The sequence below is a fragment of the Chiloscyllium plagiosum genome, unplaced genomic scaffold, assembly GCF_037043375.1.
Source record: "Chiloscyllium plagiosum isolate Xiang-an unplaced genomic scaffold, Cpla_swu_hap1 HiC_scaffold_25, whole genome shotgun sequence".
NCBI lineage: Eukaryota > Metazoa > Chordata > Chondrichthyes > Orectolobiformes > Hemiscylliidae > Chiloscyllium > Chiloscyllium plagiosum.
In genome coordinates this window covers 22,753,332-22,779,779 of record NW_028270163.1, presented here as the reverse complement: position 1 = coordinate 22,779,779, position 26,448 = coordinate 22,753,332, and the positions used below count along the sequence as shown (strand labels likewise).

The 26,448-nt window shown below is 41.0% G+C and overlaps 1 protein-coding gene across 1 annotated transcript in view; it reads left to right on the top strand.

Annotated features, from left to right (window-relative positions):
- fbxw10 (F-box and WD repeat domain containing 10) overlaps positions 1-26,448 on the top strand; it is a 64,795-nt gene that overhangs the window by 26,455 nt on the left and 11,892 nt on the right. The window contains 6 exon segments of the mRNA XM_043715223.2: positions 6,209-6,319; positions 11,736-11,839; positions 13,978-14,181; positions 14,289-14,410; positions 17,801-17,949; positions 23,475-23,617. Of these exon segments, the coding sequence (XP_043571158.2) occupies positions 6,209-6,319; positions 11,736-11,839; positions 13,978-14,181; positions 14,289-14,410; positions 17,801-17,949; positions 23,475-23,617 (833 nt within the window).

Below are 26,448 nucleotides of genomic sequence, written 5' to 3'. Positions count from 1 at the left end.
TTTGGTGGGCACACAATAAGACCAGATCTAGTACTTTTGCATTGATCATGACTTGGCAATGTAGCTTCACTCTGCCGTTTGCAATCTGTCATCATGGATAGATGTGTGTTATTGGTCATGGATGCTGTCTAGTATGATATCTTCAATGTCCTTGTTTTCAACAGCTATGGTGGGTAATTGATGAATTGTAGTGTGGATATGCCATACACTTCTTAAAAGCACCTGACCATTAGTCATTAAGATGTCATAGGACAAAGGCTGGATACAGGATGTAGTATCTTTCCACAATGTCTTTGTATGGAAGTCTTGAAGTTGTATTCTTTATCTGGACTTAAATTGAGGATAATTGTCTGCATGATCTTTTTATCCAAATTTCCCCATTCTTTCCAACAATACTCTGTGCTTATTTGGCTGTGGAAGGGAAGAACTGTATGGATCTCTCCCCCAAACACGACAGCTGCCAATGAGGGTAAATCATTGCCTAAAGGAGGATAATGTTGATTTAATGTAGCTATCTAAAAATGCACTTCACTATCATAGACTTTACCGTTCAAGCAACATGCTCTGCAAGACAATGAGATTGGGGCTAGTGAGGAGAGATTATGTCAAGTACTCCATTTACTGCACATCTAGGAAGGGAGTGTACTGCAGACCATTATTGGACACAAATTGTTGAGGCACGCTGAACATACAGAATATGACAAGCAATCAATGCCGTTGCACTGGTGGGTATTTATAACTTAATGTGTAAAAGAAAATTTAATTAAATAGTCAGTCACCAGAATATAGTTGTGTTTGTGGATAAGGAATGTGTCAGTTACAATCATATGCCACGGCTCAGAACAAATGCTGTGTGGAAAGAACAGGCCTCTTGATTGTTGATGTTGATGGAATTGGTGTTTCACACAACCTGATTGATTTTCTTGTTAATGCCAGGCCAATATATGGATTCATGTACCATTCACTTTGAATTTCACTGTACCCACATCACCTGTACATATAAAGTCTAACATGTCTTGACATATAGCTTGCGGAATTAGGATTTGTTTGCCTTTGACTAATACATTCTCGGAGCATATTGGCTCATGTCTGAATGACAAGAAATAAAATAATGTTTCAGGGACCTGTTGTATGTGTTCATCACCTGCTGATGATGACCTCCTTGAGCTGTTGCAGCTGGTTATCATCTGATGTAACTTGCTAAATTTGCTCTGATTGGCTGTGACCAAAACATATGAGATTACTTTTGCAACCTGGAGGCTTTGATTTTACAATCTATGGGATTCATACCTCTTAGACTTCCTTGACATACTTGTGTGTCATGGATGGAACTTCAAAAGCTCATTTGGCATTGCTCCTTGCAGATGCTACTGGCTGCTACAATTAGTTTGAACTTGTGTCCTTCTAGTAGTGTGTCAATGCATTTTTTTTTTACTTTGTCCAGATGTACTTTTCTAAAATGTTTCATGAGTGAATGACCAGTTTCACAACCTTTTCAGCTAAGGTAGCTTTGCTGAAGGCGCATTCTATACTTTGATGTTAGCACCTGCTGACAAATTGTTTGATCATTTCACGCGGCTGCTGTTAATACGTCCTGAACTCAAGCCTTTGAATTATTAAAATGAAGAGGGGCACAGATAGGGTCATAGGAAGAATCTTTTCTCCTAAGTAGAATGGCCAGTTACTTGGGGGCAATGATTAAGGTAATGGCCAGGAGTTTTAGAGTGTTTTAAGTTGAATTTTCTTTAACCAGAGGGTGGTGGGTATTTAGAACTCTCTGCCAGAAAGAATGGTGAAGGCAGGAAACATGACAACCTTTAAGGAGTATTTCAACGAACACTTAAAATGCCACAATATACAAAGTGATGAACCAAGTGCTTGGAAATGGGATTAAAGGAATGGGCTGAAGGGCCTCTTTCCTTGCTATAATACTCCATGAGTCTATCATCGACTATACTGACTGCCCCTTTTCATTCTTGGTATGTCTTGTATTCCTTCTCCTGGAACTTACCTTGGCTCACTTTAAAGCCAATTAGATTAGATTCCCTACAGTGTGGAAACAGGCCCTTGGGCCCAACCGTCCACACTGACCCTCCGAAGAGTAACCCACCCAGACTCTCTGACTATTGCACCTAACATGGCCAAATCACCAGACCTGCACATCGGAGGAAACCCACGCAGACACAGGGAGGATGTGCAAACTCCACACAGAGAGTCGCCCGAGGCTGGAATTGAACCTGGTACCCTGGTGCTGTGAGGCAGCAGTGCTCAGTGCTAACCACTGAGCCACTGTGCCGCCCCAATATTTAAATTTCTACAAGCAAAAGGGTTTGTTAAATGTTGTCAACGGTGATGGTTCCTCATCAAACTTCATGTCGTCAATCTGTTTCTGGCAGCATATTTGTTGAGAATTTCACTACTGTTCAATCTCAGGAATGCAGCACCATCTATTTCAGAGATATAGAATATGCAGTTCATGGTTTGTCATTTCTATTTCCCTCTGGGTTGTTCCAAACTGTTCAATCCCTGTTTCACCATAAGCCACCAGCATGATTTCGCTCAGTTTCAGAGCAACTTCCTTTAGGTACCCAATTTCTTCTTCATTTTCAGGAAAGATCTTAGGGTTAAAATCTGAGTGAGATGTTGTTGCTCTGTGGTCTGTGGTAAGAAGCTTCAGCTTTAGACTTATGGATGTTGGTTAATTTCACACCCTTTAACTAATCAGGTATTTCTTTTCTCTGAGGTTTAAGTCCAGTCATTTCATGGAGTTATGTACATCCTGTGTCTATTATACTGTCAGACTCATCATTATCATTTACCAGCGTATGCCCCTTTATATTTCCTTTCTTTCCCATTTGCCATGCTGGTAACCTTCTTTTCACCATTTCCTTTGTTGTTCAGCACATCCTTCCCCAATCATTGGACTTGCCAAAATTCTGTAACTTTGCTTCATATGTAGGACATGTTCTTTTGTGTACAAACTCATGTGGCCATCCAAAGCTCTTACATATCTTTCTCATCATGCTGCACATTCCCTCATTGCTTTTTGGCTGCACCAACTGTTCTACCTTTCACTCACTTGACTGAAAGCTTGACGTTGAGGCAGTCAGCAATTTCATTTGTCTGCTCATGATCCTGTGATATTGTGAGCCTGCCGTGCCCTGTCCTGCCAGTGCTCTACTGACATTAACATGTGCAGAGACCCAAATGAGGTAACTGACCAGCCTTTCACCCATTTGAATTGACACGTGTTAGCTTAATTTCACAAACTTGTTGAAAAATTGTCGTTAGGCGCACTTAATTCCAAGCTTTGAAGTCTATATCAGTGGATCTGGTGATTTAACTTTGACTGGAGTTGGATGCTGAATTTCTCAAAACTCTAGTGTGAGTTTTTTTGCTTCCATCCTCATTTATCTCCTAGCTAAACAAATCTTAACGCTTCTCTCCTGCCCACAGTAGGATGGAGCTGACCCTTTTCTTTTCATTCATGCCTTTTCAAAAACTGCTGAATACAAATTTGCACTTTTGTTCAAACTGCTCAAATGCCTCTCGAGATCATTGACCTCCCAATTTGTCCTGAGTTGGAGCTGTGAAGGCATTGCAGTTGCAGTCATTTAGTCCATGTTTCTCTCTGTCCCTTTGGCGCCAATTGGCTTGATCTCCCCCTCCATCTAATGAGCATCTATTTTTCTTATAAAGTTTGGGATTTATTTGTAGAAACCTGCAGCCACAATGTGATGACTTGTGGTTTCCAGAAGTTTGAAATTTCAAATTTAAATGGAATTCCGAACGTGTCTCAGACCACATCATGTGCTAGGAGCACCATACATTAGTGCTTGGAGCCCTGACTGTTGCGCAATAGTGAGCAGTATGGCACTCTGGCTCCTTAAGTGTACACTGACATGAATACTTAGTTCCTAAATCATGTTGGAATAATATAACAATATATCACAGATTGAAAAGAGATGGAAATCACTGTAGTATACATTTGAATTATGGGGAAGAGGCTAAAAAGAGTGAAAAATAGACAGGCCTAGAGTCTTATTGAGACTGTCACACATGACTGCAGTCTTTAATTACATAACCCTCCCTTGTGTCTTTTTGTTACAGTGAAAATGCCATTACTCAATTGGAATTAATGATTGTACATTGGAAACTGCAAACTCTGGTCCAATTGACACCCAGATTAGAAGCAAATGTGTCAGTTAAATCCAGCACTGGGACTATAAAACTGCTAAGTGGAAAATCCAACCAAGATATCATTCAAAGCCAAAACCTTATCACTAGAGGCACCAAATTTTCCTTTTCTGATATTTAAAGCAGATAAATTAATCTAGGAGAAATAGCTAGCTAGAAAGGAATGCAGACTTTTGAAAGTAAGGCTTTGTGAATTCAGTACCTTTCTAAATTCTGAAGCCACTGCTGTTTTCACTCTTGCTAGATATTGTTTTGAATGAAATGATGACAAGTAACTACAAGTAATTTGTCTTTGGAACCATAAATTTTTGTACTTTTGTTAACACATTTAATACTGTTTAGATTTGGAGAATGGAGAAGCAATTCAGTTAGTAGGTAATCTCCACCTTCGTACAGGTAAGCTTTCAGCAGAATGAATAAATTAAGAAAAATAAAAGAAAAATACTCCCCTTGATTCAAACAAATTGATTAAATTACCAAGTCAGCAAAAATACCATTTATTTAAATCACACTTGTTAAAAAAGTTTTTTTTTGGAAGGATAGAAATGTGGGACAGTCTGGTATCATTTCATTATAATTAATATGCACCAAATGCATAGGGAGCGATGCAATTATTTTCCATTACAAAACTGATATTTAAGAAGATTTAAATAGCAATAATGTGCATAGTCAGGGGACAGACAGGAGAACAGCAGTAAGTGGCAATCCACATTCAGAGAACTATTGCAGGCAAGATGGGCCAAATGGCCTCCTTCTGCTCCAGAACAATTTGGTGAAACATTCTCTTTTTGTGTTGTTATATTTGAATTCAGTGTAGTTTTGATATCAATTCTGTTAGCTCTTGTATTTTTTATTTCCTTTTATAGCTAGGTAAAGCCAATTTGAATTCATTTACATCATTGTAACCCTTTTCAAATGATCTGCTTATTGAATAGGTTAAATTCTTATATACAAAACCAGTGAATCGCTGATCTGAAAATGATTTCAAAGATGAGTCATCATTTGGTTGGCACAGCAGCACAGTGGCTAGCACTGCTGCCTCACAGTGCCAGAGGCCTGGGTTCAATTCTTGCACCAGGCAACTGTCTGTGTGGAGTTTGCACATTCTCCCCTTGTCTGCGTGGGTTCCCTCTGAGTGCTTCGGGTTTCCTCCCACAGTCCAAAGATGTGCTGGTTAGGTGAATTGGCCATGCTAAGTTGCCTGTATGTAAGGTGAAGGGGTAAATGTAGGGGAATGAGTCTGGGTGGGTTGCTCTTCGGCGGGTCAGTGTGGACTTGTTGGGCTGAAGGGCCTGTTTCCACACTGTAGGGAATCTAATCTAAGCAGGTTATTTAAAATGATGATAGTCTTCAAAAATTAAAGTTAGGGTCGTTAATTAATATGCTACAACTAGTTATGTGTTTTGATTGTAATGGAAATCTTAGTTGATATATACAAGATATAAATTAGGTCAGTAATGCAGTGACACAATATGTTGAGATGTGGGCAGTGCTCAACTTCTCAGCTGCAAGCTTCTTGTCTTGGCTGGGCTGACAGGAGTAGACACTGATTAATGACTATGTAGGTTCTCATACAGTGAGTGAAAAGACCAGGGAGTGAATGCCCTGAACTTGTACCACCACCCCTCCCAGTGTTTGGCTACAAAATACCATTAACAAATATATGGCTGCAGCTCATTTTCAATTCTGATGTAGGGCTAAACAAAAACTAACAACAAATTAGAGATAAAGCAAAAAAGAAAGATTAACATGTAAGCTAAAAGTGGAAAAGATTTTAAGTACACAGCAAGACCACTATTACCTGACTATATTGAAGATAAATAAATGCTTCGGGAACAGACTCCTCTTAATAAGTTTTATTTTTATCTTAGACAACAATCTGTTCAGGTGCTGATTATTTCCAGAATTGTCTGTTAATATGGCATATTTTGTTTTAGTAAGGAATAACTTGAGAAATTAATAAATTATAAAGCAATTGCTGTTTTCCTCATTGTATATTTGTTTATAACAGGCTACAGCTCCTCACAATATTAACACAGTGTATGCAAAGATCTGTCAAATTCCAGTACCAAGAATAGATGAGAAGGGATTCACCATACCAACACAAAATTTGAAGAAAAAGGTACAGATTTTTGCAGAAACGTATGGCGATCATGACATGTATTTACCTAAATAATAGACTGTAGTAAGTGAGTTGTATCCCTACCTTTGAGCCTAAAGGCCTGGGTTCAAGTCCCATAGATTCAAGAAGTGTGTCATTCAAGTTTCTGAACAGGCTGATTAAAAATATCTGTATTGTAAAGAATGAAATTTATGTATTACTTGTGGAGTGCTTTGAGCGTTAATAAAGGTGGGTAGCAAGAATTAAGTTAGGAAATAAGTTGTTTAATAATATTTGTCTTAATAAAATAAATAAAAATGGTGGGATATGAAGACAGAGCAAATAAGTTTCTTTTGAAGATCATTCACAATTTGCTTGAAAAACACAATGGATTTTATTCAGAAAATGATGGTAGCTAATATTTGAATACACTTATGTTTTACTAATAGGTAGGCTAATATATAATCTGGAATATTAAAGTAATTAAATCAAGCAGATATTCAGCAACACCATATCCCAAATGTATTACTGCTACCTGCAGCCATTCTTCCTAAACCAAAATTATGGAGTGTTTATAGATAGATAGATCACTCACTTGATACCATCTTCTGTACAAACATTATTGTAAAAGAACAATTCCTATTCTATCAGTATAGTAATTATGCTTAAAGTCTGAATGCTCACAGTTGTTAATTCACAGAAATATTCTGTCAAATTGTAGCAACATCATTGAACATGTAAAATTTGTTTGAAATGATTTGCTAGCTAGATACACTCATTTTTCACTGCTACTTATATGAAACATGTGTAGGTGAATGATTCCCTATGCCATTAGTTACTTAGAGTCATAGAATCATACAGCCTGGTAACAGACCCTTCGGTCCAACTAGTCCATGCTGACCATGTTCCCAAACAAACTTTGCTGAAGGGAGTTATCTTTTGCAACCCCAATTTATCCAAACATTGTCAATTTGAATGCAGTGAAAGAACTGTGACCACATACTTTAAATCTCTTGAAACGGCAACTCATTAGCCAAGTAACAAACACAAAATTTGAAAAAAATTACAGTTGAATTTATTTTAAAATTATGGCACATTTTTATATGCCTTTTCATCATCCACATTTTATTTCAAGACTCCAAGTGCTACAACCAGATTTTAAGTTGAAACTGGCATATTGGCTGACTTATTACAGTGCTGTTCCTTTAATGTGTGATTGTATACAACATCTTAAACATCTGTTATTCTAAATTCTGTAGTTAGTTTACCATCTAGTGGTAGGTCATTGCAATAGCTTACTGCTGGATTCAGACAGTGATGTGGACTGTGATTCTTTTAGTATTTGTTCCCACCCTCCATCGTGTCAAAGGCCTTAAAAGTATTACAGAGAAACAGGGAGAACAACGAAAGAAAATACAAATAAAATAAAAATGTTTTTGGCAGTTTAATCTGCTCCAGATTTCTTTCGATGCTATTCATAGATTAGCTGCAGCGAGTTGCCAGACAGCATTTGGCATTAAAATAGAATTTGAAACAAGCTTAAGCAGTCTGAAGTCTCTGAGGATGAATGGAATTTAGCCTTACTTATTTGGAAAGAAACAGTGATTTTTACAGCATAAATAATCATTTTGACAGAATCAGTAAACACAAGAAAAGTGTAAGTTGATCGTAGATTATCCAAAAAAGCAGGCAGGTGATTTCAGACACACTTAGTCTTCATTATCATAAATGAATTGCAACTATATAGCACCTTAAAGTTCAGTGATTACAAACCAATTTAGATTTTATTGCAACAACATTTTCTTGAACTTATATATCACCTCAAAGGCAGGCGATTACAGATCCATTTGGCTTTTGTTAAAACAGCAATTGCTTGCATTTATATATCACCTTGAACACAGAAAAGGTACTCCACAGAATTATTTTAAGATAAAAATGGGCATGGAGTCAAAAAAGGTGATAAAGTGGGTATAACTAAATATCAGGCTGAAGAGGCGGGCTAAAGAAAGTGTCACTGAGGGTAACGGAGGGGGCAAAGCTGAAGGGTTTAGGGAAGGATGTGCAGACTGTAGGGCTAAGGCAGTTAAAAGTGGAATTTGCCAGGAATAAACTTCACTTGTTCAATGTCAAGCGAGAAGTTAGTGGTGTGACCCAGAGTTCACCATTGGGTATCTGACCATTTCTTATTTATGTTAAGAACCTGAATTCAATGGATCAAATTTGCAATCTGATCAAAGTTGAATCTGAGGGGAGTTAATGGTTACATTATGGTGAAAGATTGATGGGTCCTATGTGGCTGAGAATGTGCGGGGAGCATTTGGGATTCCAGACCAATTTTTCAGAAAAGAGGTCTGGTGGGGCTAACCCTTTAAATATTGGGTAGCTGTTTGAGCTTGTTAAGGGCCACTTAAAGCCAGTTGTTTGAGGTCAACTGGATTTCTCTGTTGGTCTCCAAGTAGCATGGATCAGCTTAACTTACCAGAGATTGACCTTTTGGTGTCAGACTGGGGTGGTTCCAGTATTCCTTGCAGGCCTAGAGGCCTGGAGACAGCAGCACCTGAAGCCATGGACTACCCTGTGAATCCAGCCCTCACCTGCCAACTGCCAACCTCCTAGCCCTCAACCCCACACAAGAGGAACCAGGCTGCAGACACCATTTTGCAATTTTAACTTGGAAAGTGTTGGAGGTGCCCTCTCTCTCTCGCTCTGTCACTTCATCTACCATAGCCTCCTGCCCTTGCTTCCAAACCAGATACATCCTATGAGAACCCACTGATCATACTTAAATGAATGATGAGCCACCCTGTTAATGGACTGATCCCGAGTGAAATAACTGTTTCCCACATAGTAGGCTGTCCATGTTGGCTGTAAGCAATCAAATTGATTGCAGATAATATTTAGTCCTGATAAATGTGAAGTCCTGGACAAGGAAAGAAAAAAAAGGCATTGTTATTATTCGATAAATATTGTTGGAATATGAAGTTGAAAAAAATTAGACCACCACACTTACACATTCTTTCCTTATGGAACAGTTCAATGCACATAGAATTTAGGATTAGTGGTGCTGGAAGAGCACAGCAATTCAGGCAGCATCCGAGGACAGGCAAAATCCGAGGACAGGCAAAATCGACGTTTCGGGCAAAAGCCTTTTACCTATAGAATTTAGGTCCAGGCCACACTTTGTGTATTGTGTCCAGTACTGCAGGCTGCTCAGTAAGAGGCAGAGAACCAATTTCTTCTTTTGGAGAACGGAGTGATCATGAAAAACACAAGTGAGGCTGCTCTATCCTCCAAGCAGATGATAGGTGATCAATACCAATGTGAGATAAAGAGCACAGTTGTCAGCCTAGAGAAGGTGAAATCTGCTTTTGTACACATCACACAGCAGTTTTATTGTCACGTCATGTAACATAAAAATTGCATTCATACCTGATATGCCTGCTGTAAGCATGAGGGAGTGTGCACTATTTCATGAGTCAATCTAGCTCGCCTCAATACCGTTTCCAACAGCGGAAGATAAAGAAGTCAGCATCCAACATCCTTGCCCGATGCATTGGTGTGTAGTTGGGAGGTAGATTTCAGGGAGGGTGGTTGCAAAAGAGTGGGCAAATCCCCTCTCTGGTCTTGTCCCTCCCTATCTCTGTAATCCTACCCAACCCCACAACCCAGCAAGATGTTTGCATTCTCCTCATTGTGGCTTTTTGTGCATTTCCTCCATCATTGATGACCACTAAACTATTGGTGGCACTGCCTTCAGTTATCTTAATCCCAAACTCTGGAAGTCCCTCCCTATCTCCGCCTTTCTTCCCATTAATTTCACTCTTTAATATTTTCTTCAAATCTATGTGTTTGACCATCATTTGTGGCCTTGTGTCTCATAGAAACATAGAAGAATACAGCGCAGTACAGGCCCTTTGGCCCTCGATGTTGCGCCGATCCAAGCCCACTAACCTACACTAGCCCACTATCCTCCATATGCCTATCCAATGCCCGTTTAAATGCCCATAAAGAGGGAGAGTCCACCACTGCTACTGGCAGGGCATTCCATGAACTCACGACTCGTTGAGTAAAGAATCTACCCCTAACATCTGTCCTATACCTACCACCCCTTAATTTAAAGCAATGCCCCCTCGTAATAGCTGACTCCATAGGGTTCTCATGGTCAACCCTATCTAAACCCCTAATCATATTGTACACCTCTATCAAGTCACCCCTAAACCTTCTTTTCTCCAATGAAAACAGCCCCAAGTGCCTCAGCCTTTCCTCATACGATCTTCCTACCATATCATCCAACATCCTGGTAAACCTCCTCTGCACCCGTTCCGGTGCCTCCACATCCTTCCTATAGTATGGCAACCAAACTGCACACAATACTCCAGATGCGGCAGCACCAGAGTCTTATACAACTGCAACATGACCTCAGGGCTCCGGAACTCAATTCCTCTACCAATAAAAGCCAGTATGCCATATGCCTTCTTCACCGCACTATTTACCTGGGTGGCAACTTTCAGAGATCTGTGTACATGGACACCAAGATCCCTCTGCTCATCCACACTACCAAGTATCCGACCATTAGCCCAGTACCCTGTCTTTTTGTTACACTTACCAAAGTGAATCACCTCACACTTACCTACATTGAACTCCATTTGCCACCTTTCTGCCCAGCACTGCAACTTATCTATATCCCGCTGTAACCTGACACATCCTTCCTCACTGTCAACAACTCCACCGACTTTCGTATCATTCGCAAACTTGCTCACCCAACCTTCTAGACCCTCCTCCAGGTCATTTATAAAAATGACAAACAGCAATGGTCCCAAAACAGATCCTTGCGGAACACCGCTAGTAACTGCACTCCAAGATGAACCTTTACCATCAACTACTACCCTCTGTCTTCTTCCAGCCAGCCAATTCCTAATCCAAACCTCCAACTCACCCTCAATGCCATACCTCCATATTTTTTGCAGTAGTCTACCATGGGGAACCTTATCAAATGTCTCCATTTGTGTCTTGGTGTCATACTTTGTTTTATACTGTGAAGCATTTTGGGACTTATCATATAAATACACCTCATTTTTGTTATTGTTGTTTTGGCATTATTTGTTCAATAATGCTCCAATGGGTGTCTACACTAAAGGTGCCATATAAATACAAGTTGTCGCTGTCATTGATCAATAACTGTTTCCATCAGGGAGGAGCTGAAAAATGTGTTGCTGGAAAAGTGCAGCAGGTCAGGCAGCATCCAGGGAGCAGGAGAATCGACATTTCGGGCATAAGCCAGCAAACATCAGACAATTACTCCTGATAACTATATAGGCTTAATGTGATGCATCAACAGAAACATGAGATGTTTCAAGTTTATCACATTATTTAGAGGAACTGAGTGTAACTGGATACTTTGATATAACGTTAACTGCGCTGATGTGTTTAATTTTAGATTGGATTGGCAGCATCATACATTGGCATCCATACTGACATTGTGCAAATGGAGGAGAGAAACGTCTACTGTGGTCCATACAATATAATAGTCATCAAACAATTGTATGTAATTGAACAATATCTACATTTATCATTAATGCTTTCATTTTGTTTGTGATTATTTGGGTAACTTTGCATAGTTGCAATTAAAAATTAAAGTCATATTTACATTCAGTGGCATTGAAGATGGAGGAAGGAGAGATAAATGTTGAAATTTCTTGAAAAGCTCAGCAGGTCTGGCAGCACCCGTGGAGAGAATCATAGTTAACGTTTTGGGTCGAGTGATCCTTTCTCAGAACTGATGGTAGCTAGGAAAATGTTGGTTTATATAGTGTAGGGGGAGGGAGTAAGGAGTAAATGACAGATGGGGATAGAGCCCAAAACAAGAGAAGATCAGTTGGACAAAGGAATGAATAACGATCTGGCTAGGAGGGTGAATAGCTATTAGTAAGGACAGTTAGTGGCTAACAATGGGTATTGTGTAATAGCAGACCATATGATAACAAGGCCTGGTTGTGGGGATAGGGGTAAGGACATGGGAGAGCTCAGGCCCTGAAGTTATTGAACTCGATATTGAGTCCAGAAGGCTGCAGGGTCTTCAGGCAGAAAACGAGGTGTTGTTCTTCCAGCTTGTACTGAGCTTCGCGAGAGCACTGAAGCAACACTGAGACAGAGATGTTGGCCAGGGAACAGAATGATATGTAAAAGTGACGGGCAACTGGAAGTTCAGGGTCTTTGTTGTGAACAGAATGCAAGTGTTCTGTGAAGCGGTCACCCAGGCTACGCTTCATTTCCCCAATGTAGAGGAGACCACTTTGTGAGCAGGGAATGGAGTAGACCAGGTTGTATGAAGTTCAGGTAAAGCACTGCTTCATGTGGGAGGTTTTTTTGGGCCCTTCCAGATGAAGCAGTACTTTACCTGCATTTCACATAATCCCCACCTATCATTTACTCTTTACCCCCTCCTCCACCCTATCTTCTGCATATAAACTGATATTTTCCGAGCTACCATTAGTTCTAAGGAAGAGTTACTTGACCTGGAACGTTAACTCTGATTCTCTCCACAGATGCTGCCAGACCTGCTGAGCTTTTCCAATAATTTCTAATTTTGTCTCTGACTTACAGCATCTGCAGTTCTTTCTGTTTTTATTTAAGATGGTGGAAATGTTTGGTTGTTTGTGCTGGGGGAAAGATGGTTTGAATTGGTGCTGTGTGTTAACAGGACGTAGGAACATAGAAAATAAGAGCAGGGGTAGGCCTTGAGCCTGCTCTGTTATTCAATTTGATCATGGCTGATCATTGAGCTCAATACCCTAATTCTGTCCTCCCCTCATATCGCTTGATCCTTTTAGCCACAAAAACCGTATTCTACCTCCTTCTTGAAAACATGACATTTTGACCTTAACCACTTTCTATGGTAGTGAATTCCTCATGCTCACTACTCTCTGGGTGAAGACATTTCTCCTTATCTCAGTCCTAAAAGGTTTACTCCTTATCCTTAAACCATGATCATTGGTTCTGGACTCCCCCATCATCAGGAACTTCCTTCCTGTGTCTAACCGGTCTCGTCCTATTACAACTTAATAGGGTCCAATGAGTTGTTCCTTTGTTCTTCTAAACTCCAGTAAGTACAATCCTAACCAACTAAATCTCTCCTCATATGTCAGTCCTGTTGGCAAAATGGCATGGCAGTGGGACCTACCCGCTCCACTGCTACTGTGCCAACCTTTCTGCCTCCTCTTCCTTCCCCAAAAAGCCCCAGAAATTCCTTTCTTGTTGTTGAATCTTTTCATCACTGTGTGTTTTCTTTGTCTTACTTAATTTTAATCACTTTCTTCCTGTTTTGTTTGTGTTCCTCTTTCTTATGCCTTGCTGTGTTAAAGATGCAGGTTTTCCACCAACATTTACTTGAGCTCAGTGGTGTTGCTGCTCCCTTTAGTAGTCAGATTGCCCATTTTTTAATCTGCATTAATTTGTGAAATTTGGATCCTCTGTAAAGATCATACCCATACAGACCAAGAAGAGGAATTAAAAGAAAAAAGTCCAAAGAGTCAATTCAACTAATCCCGATTGAATAATGGCTTACATGAAATGGCAAACACCCATAGGCTGAAGAAAATAAGAGAAAATGATGTCAAAAACAGAAATAAAGAACAGAGTGACAGGCAATTTTCAACAATATCCTGTCTTTCATTGCTCAGTACGGACGTTTCCAGGGTCATTCACTATGATGGTGGACAATGGATAGCTATAGCCTCTGGAGACAGAAGGATAAGATTCTTGGATATCAACCATTCCAAAGATGTACCCCGTTCATTGAGTGGACATGCTGGAGCCATCAAGGCAGTGATTCTTTGTGAAGAGCAAGGTTTTCTCCTTAGTGGAAGCTATGACCTTACTATCAGGTGGGAGTTAAAATGTTTCCTTTTTAACTTTTTTTAACTTTGCTCAAAATGTGCTTATGTTTCTATAAAAGAAATCTACCTTTGTTTTACAAATCGCTCACTTTTAGAAAGTGGAATCTGAAGACTGCAACGTGTGTGACCATGTACCGGGGCCACACAGGATTTATTACCTGTCTTAGCCTACATGAGAACATGCTTGTATCAGGATCAACGGACTGTCATGCTAAAGGTTAGACAAATTGTGAGCGTAATTTTAAGCTAATAAGGTAAGGTAAAGTCGTCATAGTCCTGTGAGACCATGGGGCTGCTCTCTCATTAGACAGAGATGACTGGTGGTGGTTTAAACTGAAGGTTGCCAATCCTCAGGTGAAGGGAAAGATCTTCATGGTAACCTCAGCCAATGTGGGAATTGAACCTGTGCTGTTAGTATCACTCTGCATTATAATCCAGCTGTCCAGCTAACTGAGCTAACCAACCCAAAATTGTTAGTCCCTGCACCACTCAGGAATCAAACTCAGGTCTTAAGAATAGGAATCTTGCATGTTACCACTAGACGAGACAATCAGGTGGAATCTCAGTTTTCTAGTCAACTCCCTATCACACTCTGTTTACACATTTTTAATGGAGTCATGGAGGTATACAGCAAGGAAACAGGTCCTGCGGCCCAACTTGTCCATACCAACCAGGGTTCCTAAATTGAATGAGTAAAACTGGATAGGATATTAAACCAGTATTGCAAACAAGCCTATCAGACTCCGAGTGGTCAGGTTGGAGTAAAATTATTTCCTGCAGGTTTTCCTGAAACAAACATTACCTTCCTGAGCTCCAATAAAGAACTGCATCTAATGCCTTTAGTTGTCTAATGTTCTATAGATTAATTCCTGGAAGGAATCCATGATGAGAGATTGAATCAAACGGGCCTATACTGTGTGCATTTAGAAGAATGTTAGGCAACCTCCTTGGAGCATGTAAGACTCTGAGATGGCATGACAGGGCAAAAGCGAAGAGGCTGGGAAATACACACACACCACAAGATCACAGTCTTAGGTTGGAGGGATTGGCATTTAGGATTGAGTAGGAGAAAACATTCTCCACTAAGAGGTAGAATCTTTGGAATTTTTTTGCCACTGGGCTGTGGATGCTAGATTGCAATCCTTGACTGGGGAAGGCCAGTCACTTTTCAGTGGCCATCTGTGTGATCCACATGGAAGGAAAGGTAAGGTGTGCGAGGCAGTGTCAGGGAGGCTCTTCTGCCAGCAACAACGGGGAAGACCTCAGTAGGGAAGGGAAGGAAAAGGAAGGACAGAGTTAAAATGTTGTCAAAGCTGGATATGGGAAGTAGCCAGTGAAGGGGGAGCCTTCAGAGAACGCAAAGTATTCTTGGAGGCATGAACAGTGGAATAATGATGCAGGAGAAGAGGGAATCAAAGCATTAGGGGGCTGTATCATCAAGCCAGCAAGAAACCCACAAAGGTGCATCCCATGGCTGACCGGGACCCATGACAACATCAGGGAGGGTGGATCCAGGACAGCAACATAAGGCGTTACATCCCTTATACCAATGGCTGCTGAGGTCCAACCTGTGTGTTTGTCTTTGATGACCTGAGATGAATTTGGTGGCTGCCTTTGCAAAGGAGAACTGCGATGTTCTTGTCTACAATGGAGCAACCTCATGCTTGCCTTAGAGTGCACCAGAGATGAATGTGAGAGAATTTCAGCTTGCTGTTTTCCTCTTCAGGGATTGTGATGTTTGAGTGCCTGGGAGTCACCTCCTCAATCCCTTTTTCCTTGGTAGGTCTTTGCTGCTTTATAGCCAAGGAATGAGCTGGCTTGGGGAGCTGTCATCTCTCTGCATTCCCACCACCTCAGAACTTACCTCCTCAGTTGGTCATCCTGGGACATCATGATTTATACCTCATGCATCAGGCCTTTACAACATGTTTCCATATTTAACTTCATTGGTAATATCATGACTTGGAGGTGCCGGTGTTGGACTGGGGTGGACAAAATTAAAAATCACATAACACTAGGCTATAGTCCAACAGGTTTATTTGGAAGCTGAAAGCTAGTGTTTCCAAATAAACCTATTGAACTATAGCCTGCTGTTGTTTGATATTTAACTTGGTACTACTATGTATACTGGATGCTTAAAATTATGAGGAAGGTGGGATGGTTTACATTTCAATAGCATTAATAGATATGCCCAGACTTTATAGCTTAAAATGCACCTCTTATATTATTTCATAGAAACCTAGAACGTAGTCGCAGTATTAGGCCTTTTCAAGTCTGCTGTGCCATTTAATAAAATCATGATTGATCGTTCAATTCAGTACCCTGTTCTTGTTTTCTCCTCATACCTATTGATCCTTACCCTTTAGCCCTAAGAACTTTAACTAACTCCCTCTTGACAGCATTAAATGTTTTGGCCTCAATAGATTTCTGTGGCAGAGAGTTCCACAGGCTCACCATTCTCTGGGTGAAGAAATATTTCCTCAGCTCAGTCCTAAATGGCCTACCCCTTATCCTTAGACTGTGACCCTCCCAGGTTCTGGACTCCTTGGTCAGTGGGAACACCCTTCCTGCATTTACCCTGTCTAATCCTATTAGAATTTTATAGGCTTCTCATTCTTTGAGAAGAAATTGGCAATGCTAAATTGTCCATGGTGTTCAGGGATGTGTAGGCTAGGTGCATTAGTCGGGGGTAAATACAGGGAAGGGGAATGGCTCTGGGTGGGTTACTTTTCGGAGGGTTAGTATGGACCTTTTGGGTCGAAGGGCCTGTTTACACACTGGAGGAATTCTGTGATTCTATGATTCTCATGAATATTGCGCTCCTCTAGCTTCCCTAGCTCTGAGGCTAGTTATATGTTTATTTATCACATTAGCTTCACTTAACCAGCATGTAAAATTAATCACTCATTGAACTTCTAACTCTCAAATGTAGCAAAAATATTTCATTTTGTCATCTTCAAACTGACTGCATCACATCTTGTGTCGCTCAGTGACTCACTGAAAAACAAGTGATCATTTTTGTATCACTGAGATTATGTGGATTAACTTGCTTGACAGCATCTTTGGTGCATAATAAATCTAATGCCAGCAGGAATTCCATTAAATCTTTCCTCTTGCTGCTCATTCATCACACATCATGAAATGGAGCTTTAACAGGTGATGCTGGATTTCTGGATTTTGATCGAGCTGGCTACTTTTCATGAATAAATAACCTGACAAATTAAAGTTTATCTTTGAAAGATCAGTTATGGTTTTCCCATTGCACACAATTATGATTTAATTCAAAATGTACCTTGATATTAATATTTACTTTTCTCTACAAGACTGTATTTAGTTAATCAAATGCATAATGTTTCATATTAAATTCTCTTATGTAGTGCATGATCTTTTCAATATCAATCATTTGCATATTGTCTTTATTAGCTATATTATCAATGATACACAAATAAGAATTTGAGAATGTCACACACTCTCTATGGCAGTCCCAATCAATCTTAAATCCTGTTCAGTGTAAACCATTTTCAAATGGATGTCTTGCTTGTTGGGGAGTTGGTAAAGATTTGCACCAGTACTTCATAACGTGCCTTTTTTTTTGCTTTACCGTCAGTGTGGGACCTTCAGAAAGGAACCTGTTTTCATACCTTCAAGCAAGACAAATCAATTCTATCAGTGGCTATCAATGCAACATATGTGGTGAGCGGCAATGAGAAAGGAGTAATCCACGTGTGGAACATCAAACCTCCTTCATTAGTTAAGGTATTCAGTGCAGAATAATGTGAAATTACTAAATATACCTTCATTGTTATCACCCAGTTCCTTTTCTGCTTCGATCTCCTACACTTCATAGTGAGAAAGGATGATCCTTGTGGGCGATAAGGAAAGAAGGATTAATGCACAGGCTGTACCTGGTACTGGGAAAGTCATAGGAATTGAGATCAACTTATACTCATCCTGATCTGCCTTAAGCAAGGAAAAACAAGGATTAACTATGAAACATGGCACATTCCTATGTACTTATCTATCCATAATGGCTATAAATATATTCCAATCAACTTGTTCAGAGAAGTTGTTACATACTTCTGGAGCATGTGGGACTTTAACCTAAGCTTCTGGCTCAGAGGTGGTGACACTATCACTGCGGCACATGAGCCCCAATTCCTTAAGGGTTATAAACTCCATAACTTCACCCAGAGTAGGTATACAGCAAATTCTTTGCTTAGAAAAACATTCCTGCCAAACAATGAACTTATCCTAGTCAATGCAAAAGTATAGTGCCATCTCACTATACTAAAACCTGCAAGACCCTCAAAGTGTGATTTTACAAGCAATTGGCAATTTAAGCAATGGCTTTGGTCAGCAAATGGATTGGCCACTGGGGTAAAGTCAAATTGTCGGGATTTAGCCACAAAACCTGCCCAGAGTACCTCAACAACATATGTGGGATAAGCAAATGGCACCAAGCAGGCATTCTCATGGAGCTTGTGGCTCTGAGCTGCTACATAGTGCCACCAAACTCCACATCCAGTTGAGATACCAATCATCATTCAGGAGAAAGTGAGGACTGCTGATGCCCAAAATGCTGATTCTCATGCTCTTTGGACGATGCCTGGCCTGCTGTGCTTTTCCAATCATCATTCAACGGGGGCTGGTGGGAGAAGTTATAGCCCAGCTGGTACTTTATTTGTATGGAATTGATGGAAAATAACCAAAATTAGTACCCTTTTATAGGCTGATTCTGTTTCTGCAACTGGGCTTAACAGCTGGCAGAACAGAGTAAACACTGTCGACTTCCTTGTCAATAGGTCATTCACATGCCATCAATGTATCATAGGACACACTTTGCAGAGACCAACAACGGTCCTACCTCATTCAGACAGATCACTGGGCATCACCCGGGCCCTGGAAAAGACAACGACAGAATCAACCCTGTTGACCCTGCAAAATGGTCCTCACTAACATCTGGAGACATGTGCCAATATTGGGACAGCTGTCACACAGACTAGACAAGTGTTTCCTGAAGAAGGGCTTATGCCCGAAATGTTGATTCTCCTGTTCCTTGGATCCTGCCTGACCTGCTGCGCTTTTCCAGCAACACATTTTCAGCTAGACAAGCAACAGCTTGACATAGTCATATTCACTGAATCATACCTTACAGTCAATGTCTCAGATGCCACCATCTCGGGATATATCCTGTCTTACTGGCAGGATAGACCCAGCAGAGATGGCGGCACTGTCATGTACAGTTGGGAGGGGCTTGCTCTGGGAATTTTCAACATTGATTCCGGACCCCATGAAGTCTCATGACTTCAGGTTAAAACATAGTTAAGGAAACCTCCTGCTGATTACCATGTACCACCCTCCCTTGAGACAAAGTCCTGCCTTCACATTGAGAATAACCTCCATCATGTTGTGTGGCACTATCACTGTGCTAACTGGAACAAACTTCAAACAAATCTAGCAACCCAAGACTCGGTATCAATGAAGCACTGTGGGCCATCATCAGCAGCTGAATTGTATTACAGCACAATCTGTAACCTCAAGGCCTGGCATATCCCCTCACTCAACCATAACCAACAAGCCAAGGGATCAACCCTGGTTCAATGGAGAGTGCAGGAGGGCCTGCCAGGAGCAGCACCAGGCAAATCTGTAGATGAGGTGGCAAGTTGGTGTAGCCACCAAACAGGATTACTTGTATGCCAAGCTGCATAAGCAGCAGGTGATACATAGAGCTAAGCAATCCCACAACCAATGGATCAGCAGCCCCAAGTTCAGCAGTCCTGCCATATCCAGTTGTGAATACTGTTGGACAATTAAACAACTCGCTAGAGGAGGAGGCTCCACAAATATCCCCATCTTCAATGATGAAAGAGCCCAGTACATCAGTGCAAAAGATAAGGTTGAAGCTTTTGCAGCAATCGTCAGCCAGAAGTGCTGAGTGGATGATCCATCTCAGCCTTCTCCAATGGTTCCCAGCATTATACATACCAGTCTTCAGTCGATTTGATTCACTCCACGTGATATTAAGAAACAGCTGGATGCAATGACAACATTCTGGCAATAGTACTGAAGATTTGTGCTCCAGAATTTGCCTCTCCTCCAGCCAAGCTGTTCCAGTATAGTTGCAACACTGGCATCTAGCTGACAATGTCGAAAATTGCCCAAGTATATCCTATACATAAAAAGCAGGACAAATCCAACCCGGCCAATCAACAGCCCATCAATCTACTATCGATCATCAGTAAAGTGATACAAGGTATTGTCAACAGAGCTATGAAGCAGCAGCTACTCAGCAAAAACCTGCTCAGTGATTTGACCGTGTGGCATCAAAGAACCCTAGCAAAACTGGAATCAATGGGTATCAGAGGCAAACTCTCCAGTGATTAGAGTCATATCTGAAACATACAAAAGTTGTCATGATTGTTGGAGGTCAGTTATCTCAGCTCCAGGACATCTCTGCAGGAGTTATTCAGGGTAGTGCCCGAGGCCCAACCATCTTCAGCTGTTTCATCAATGTCTTTCCCTCCATCACAGGTTAGAATTGGGGATGTTCACTGATGATCGACCAATATTCAGCACCCTGCCCCCTTTCACAACTCCTCAGTCACTGAAACAGTCCATGTCCAAATGCAATAAGATCTGGACAAAATCCAGGCTTGGGCTGACAAGTGGCAAGTAACATTCATAGAGTCATAGAATCATAGAGTCATAGAGGTGTACAGCGCAGAAACAGACTCTTCACTCCAACTTATCCACACTGACCCAATATCCTAACCTAATCTTGTCCCATTGGTCAGCACTTGGCCCATAGCCTTCTAAACCCTTCTTATTCATATACCCATCCAGATGCCTTTTAAATGTCACACCTGTACTAGCATCCACCACTTCCTCTGGCAGCTCATTCCATACACGCACCACCCTCTGCGTGTAACCGTTGCCCCTTAGATCCCTTTTATATTGTTCCCCTCTCACCCTAAACCTATGCCCTCTAGTTCTGAACTCCCCCATCCCAGGGGACTTTATCTATTTACTCTATCCATACCCTTCATGATTTTATAAACCTCTATAAAGTCACCTCTCAGCCTCCAATGCTCCAGGGAAAATAATCCCAGCCTATTCAGCCTCTCCCTATGGCTCAAAACCTCCAACCTTGGCAATATCCTTGTAAACCCTTTCAAGTTTCACAACATCCTTCTGATAGAAAGGAGACCAGACTTGCACGCAATGTACCAAAAATGGCCTAACCAATGTCCTGTACAGCCACAACATGACTTCCCAATGCCTGTACTCTGACCAATAAAGGAAAGCATACCAAATGCCTTCTTCATTAACCTATCTACCTGCGACTGTACTTTCAAGGAACTATGAACCTGCACTCCAAGGTCTCTTTGTTCAGCAACACTCCCCAGGACCTTACCATTAAGTGTATAAGTCCTGCTCTGATTTACTTTTGCAAAATGCAGCATGTCGCATTTATTTAAGTTAAATTCTATTTGCCATCCCTTAGCCCATCTGACCAAGATCCCATTGTAATCGGAGGTAACCTTCTTCGCTGCCCACTGTACCTGCAATTTTGGTGTCATCCGCAAACTTACTAACTATACTTCCTATGTTCATATTCAAATCATTTCTATAAATGTTAGACCCAGCACTGATCCTTGTGGCACTCCACTGGTCACAGGCCTCCAGTCTGAAAAGCAACCCTCCACCACCACTCTCTGTCTTCCACCTTTGAGCTAATTCTGTATCCAAATGGCTGGTTCTCTCTGTATTCCAGGAGATCTAACCTTGCCATCCAATCTCCCATGAGGAACTTTGTAAAATGCCTTACTGAAGTCCATATAAATCACCGTGCCACACAAATGCCAAGCTTTGACTATCACCAATAAGAGAGAATCTACCTATTGTCCCTTGACATTCAATTAGGTTACCATTACTGAAGCCCCAATAGCAGTGTCCTAGGGGCTATCATTGACTAGAAACTCAACTGGACTCAATACATAAACACTGTGGCTATAAGAGCAGGTCAGAGGCTTGGAATACCGTGGAAAATAACTCACCTCCTGACCCCCCCCCCAAGCTTATCCATCATCGACAAGGCACAAGTCAGGAGTGTGATAGAATACTCCCCACCTGCCTGATTGTAGCCCCAAGAACATGCAAGAAGCTTGGAACCATCCAGGACAAATCAGCCAACTTGATTGGCATTACATCCACAAGCATCCACTCCCTCCACCACTGATGCTCATTAGAAGCAGTGTGCATTATCTACAAGATGCGCTGCAGACACATAACTCTTTTTTTCACATTTTGTATTAAACATGAGGTAGTTAGAGGTTTTAACAAAATGAATCAGAGGAAACTTTTTCTGTAATTTGACCAAAGATCCTCAGACAGCACCTTCCAAACCCATGACCATTTTCATCTAGAAGGACAAGGTCAGAAGATATGGGAACACCACCACCCTCAAGTACCATTCAAGCCACCACCATCCTGATGTGGAAATGTATCAGCGTTCCTTCACTGTCGCTGGGTCAAAATCCTGGAATTCCTTCCCTAATGGCATTGTGGGTCAACCCACAGCAGGTGGCTGCTCACCACCACCTTCTCAAGGGCAACTAGGGATGGACAATAAATGCTGGCCAGCCAGCGACACCCACATCCCACAAATTGAATTTTTAAAAAAAATTCCAACAAATTATCCCCACCATGCTCTGATACCGGCAAAAAGGCTCGTTGTTTGAGGAGACAAGGGGTCCTTAATTGGCTACTCGAGTGGCTCAGTTGGATTCCTGGAGGGTAGTACATCTCCGGGTGGGTAGGATATCTACCAGCAAAATGACATTGTGGCACCCCTCTTCTCCACTACCAGCTTTTTTAGCCCTTCCACCTCCTGGCCTGTTACCAAAGTGCTGGTAAAATTCTGCCCAAGAACTCTGCTTTTGTATCCACAGATTCTGCCTGACCCATTGAGTATTTTGCAGCATTTTATATTTGTATCACTGCTGGCAGTCTGGCACATTCTTTTAAGTAGGAAATTGGAACATCTTCCTTAATTGGGGGTGGGGGGTATTCTCAAATGCAAAGAAATTCAGAATGAAAGAACAAAAAGGTTTATCCAGAATATGATAGATGTTAGGTGGAGCAAGGGGCTAAACATTCTACTTTATTCATTGTGCAATGTACAACCCTGAGTGTTTAAATTCATTCTCTCCTATCTTGCAAGGTTGGCATGGTCACACAACTTTCTTTCAATTGATAAATATTCATTTTGGATTATTCAGGTTCTGACTGGTCATATAAACTCAATCACGTGTATGACTTTTGATCAATGGCATTTGATCAGTGGAAGCAAGGATAAATGTATTAAGGTGTGGAGTATGATGGGAAAATTTAGTGACTGTTTAATGACTTTCAAGCATCCACAGTAAGTAGTTCAACTGGAAATAAAATATAAATGTTGTATAATTATCCCCAAAACTAACATCATTAATATCCCATGTCAAGAAGAGGGAAATGATCCTGATGTGTAGCAAATCAGATTTAATTTCTGTTTCTGAATCCTCATGTTTCAACACATAACTCTTTTTTTCACATTTTGTATTAAACATGAGGTAGTTAGAGGTTTTAACAAAATGAATCAGAGGAAACTTTTTCTGTAATTTGACCAAGCCATTTATATGTCTATTGTGAGGGCACTGGTTACAACTTCACAAACATACTCAATTATAAATTAACTTACAAATGGGGTGATTCTTCATAAGAAAATTTGAATATTCTTGTTTCATGGGTATGAATCCTGCTCAGGACTGCACTTCTTTAAGTGCACTTTTGTATGTAGCACTGTGAACATAATCATTCTATAAACATAGAGTCCCTACAGCATGACAGCAAGTCATTTGACCTATTGAGTTCACACCAACCCTTTGAAGAGGACCCCACCCAGACCCTTTACCTGTAGTTCCCAGGCCTAATCCACCTCGCCTGCACATCCCTGGACAGTATGGGCAATTTAGCGCAGCCATTCCGCCAACTGCACATCTTTGTACTGTGGATGGAAACCCATGCAAACATGGTGTGAATGTGCAAACTCCACATAGTCACTTGAGGCTGGAATTGAACCCAGGTCCCTGGTGCTATCAAGGCAACAGTGCTAACCACTAAACCACCATCCTGCCCCAATGTTTATAGTTTTGTTTGAAAACCCCACTCCAAGAAAATAAGAGGGTGATACAAGTTCTTGTAACAGACTTATTCTGAATTCTTGTGGTCAGATTGAAAAGGTTCTTTTTAACTTGCTATTTGTGGTGATTGTTTATTGTTCATTAACATGACTCCAAGATTCCATTCTTTGTCTGTAATCAGTAAGCTAACCTCATTCAGGACAGCAGAGGAATAATTCAAGTGAGGCAGAGATACCAGTTGTGGGGACAATATCTATCAATTCTGTCTGTCTAATTTCTTTTAGGAAAAGATCTTTTCAGTGAGCTATGAGAAAATCTATGGACCCCTTCCAATCAAGAGTAGGTGGATGGGGTGATAATGGACTGGGTTGGGTTTGTCCTGCTTTTTTGTGGACAGGGAATACCTGAGCAGTTTTCCATATTGCTATGTAGAGGTTGGTGTTGCAGCTATAGTGGAAAAGCTTGACTAAGAGTCCAACTAATTCTGTAGTACAGGTGTTGAGTACTGTTGCTGGAATGTTGGTAGAGTTCATAGCCTTTGCAGTATTCAGCAGGTGTTTCTTGACACCAAGTAGAGTGAACTGAATTGGTCGAAGACTGGGATCTGTACTTCTGACCTCAGGAGGAGGTTGAGACCATCCACTCACCACCTGTGGCTGAATATGGCAATGAATATGGCTGTGAATACTTATGCCTTGTTTGTTGCACTGATATACTGGGCTCCCCCATCATTGAGAATCAGGATATTTGTGGAATTTCCTCCTTCAATGTGTTATTTAATTGCCCACCACAATCTACATTGGATGTGGCAGGATTGCAATGTTAGATATGATCCACTAGCTTTTGGGATCACAGCTCTTTCTGTCTGTCACATGATGCTTCCAAATCACTCTTTCATTATTGACCTATTTCCAACTCAGGGAATCGGGTTAGCTCAGTTGGCTGGATTGTTGGTTTATAGACCAGTGTGATGTCAACAGTGTAGGTTCAAATCCTGTCACTGGTTTGAGGTTACCATGAAGGACTCACCTTCTCAACCTCTTCCCTTGCCTGAGGTGTGATGGCCCTCAGGTTAAATCACCACCAGTTGCTTCTCTCCAATGAGAGCAGCCGCTATTGTCTGGTAAGATTATGGCAACACAACTAAAGGAAAATTTCCAACTCAATCACTGTGCAGTAAGATGATTGCCAACATACTATTCGTTAGGAAATCTTTTGTCCTTGGCAAAATATAAGGTTCCTATCCATTTCCAATTTCCCAGCAGTATGGTCTCCCTTATATAGCTAATGTAAACTTCTCTCTCTTCTTCTCCTGACCTGTTTTTCTTTCAATTCCCTTCAATAAAGTCTCATCTGCTGGCTCCCTCCTCTTTCTCTGGTTTCACAAGAAAATCTCATTCCTTCTGCTTACTCCTAATCTCCTAACAGGTGTGTGTTTACCTATTCCATCATGGGTTCCCACCTTCGTACTATGACCTTGACCCCAACCGTTTTTAAGGAGAAGCCTCATTTGCAACATTTCTCAACACCAGTTCAACAGGATTTCAAACTGTTACTCTGTCTCAGGCATGTCTCCTTCAAACAGCATGCTTTCTATCCCTGTAGTCCCTCTAATATTCTTCTATTTCTCCCCAGTTCAGCACCAGGGGTTTCCTCACCCTAGTAAATTAACTCAACTAAACATCACAGAGAAGTTACATTGCTTGAGTAAACCCCACAGTGAGGAAGGAAGTGAAACCTTGGAACTTTCAACATTTGCTTCACCCACTGGAAACTTAATCTTGTCAATTTTACTTGAAGCTAGTTTTATTTACTATGTTCTTTGTTCTTCTAAACCTATCAAGATTGAAACAAAAAGCAAGATCAACCAATCAGATGGGAGAGACAATTTTAAAAATTCTGATTAAATAGATGTTTTTTTCTGTAAAAAGAAGAAGCCCTTTGAAGACCAGACACATTATGATGTTATGATCTTGATATTTACAAGGCTGTGTGTTTAGAGAGGTGAAGGGTTGAATTCTGTACAGAAACCCAACAGGGATGCTCTTATGCCTGGCTATTTCAAGTAGCCAGA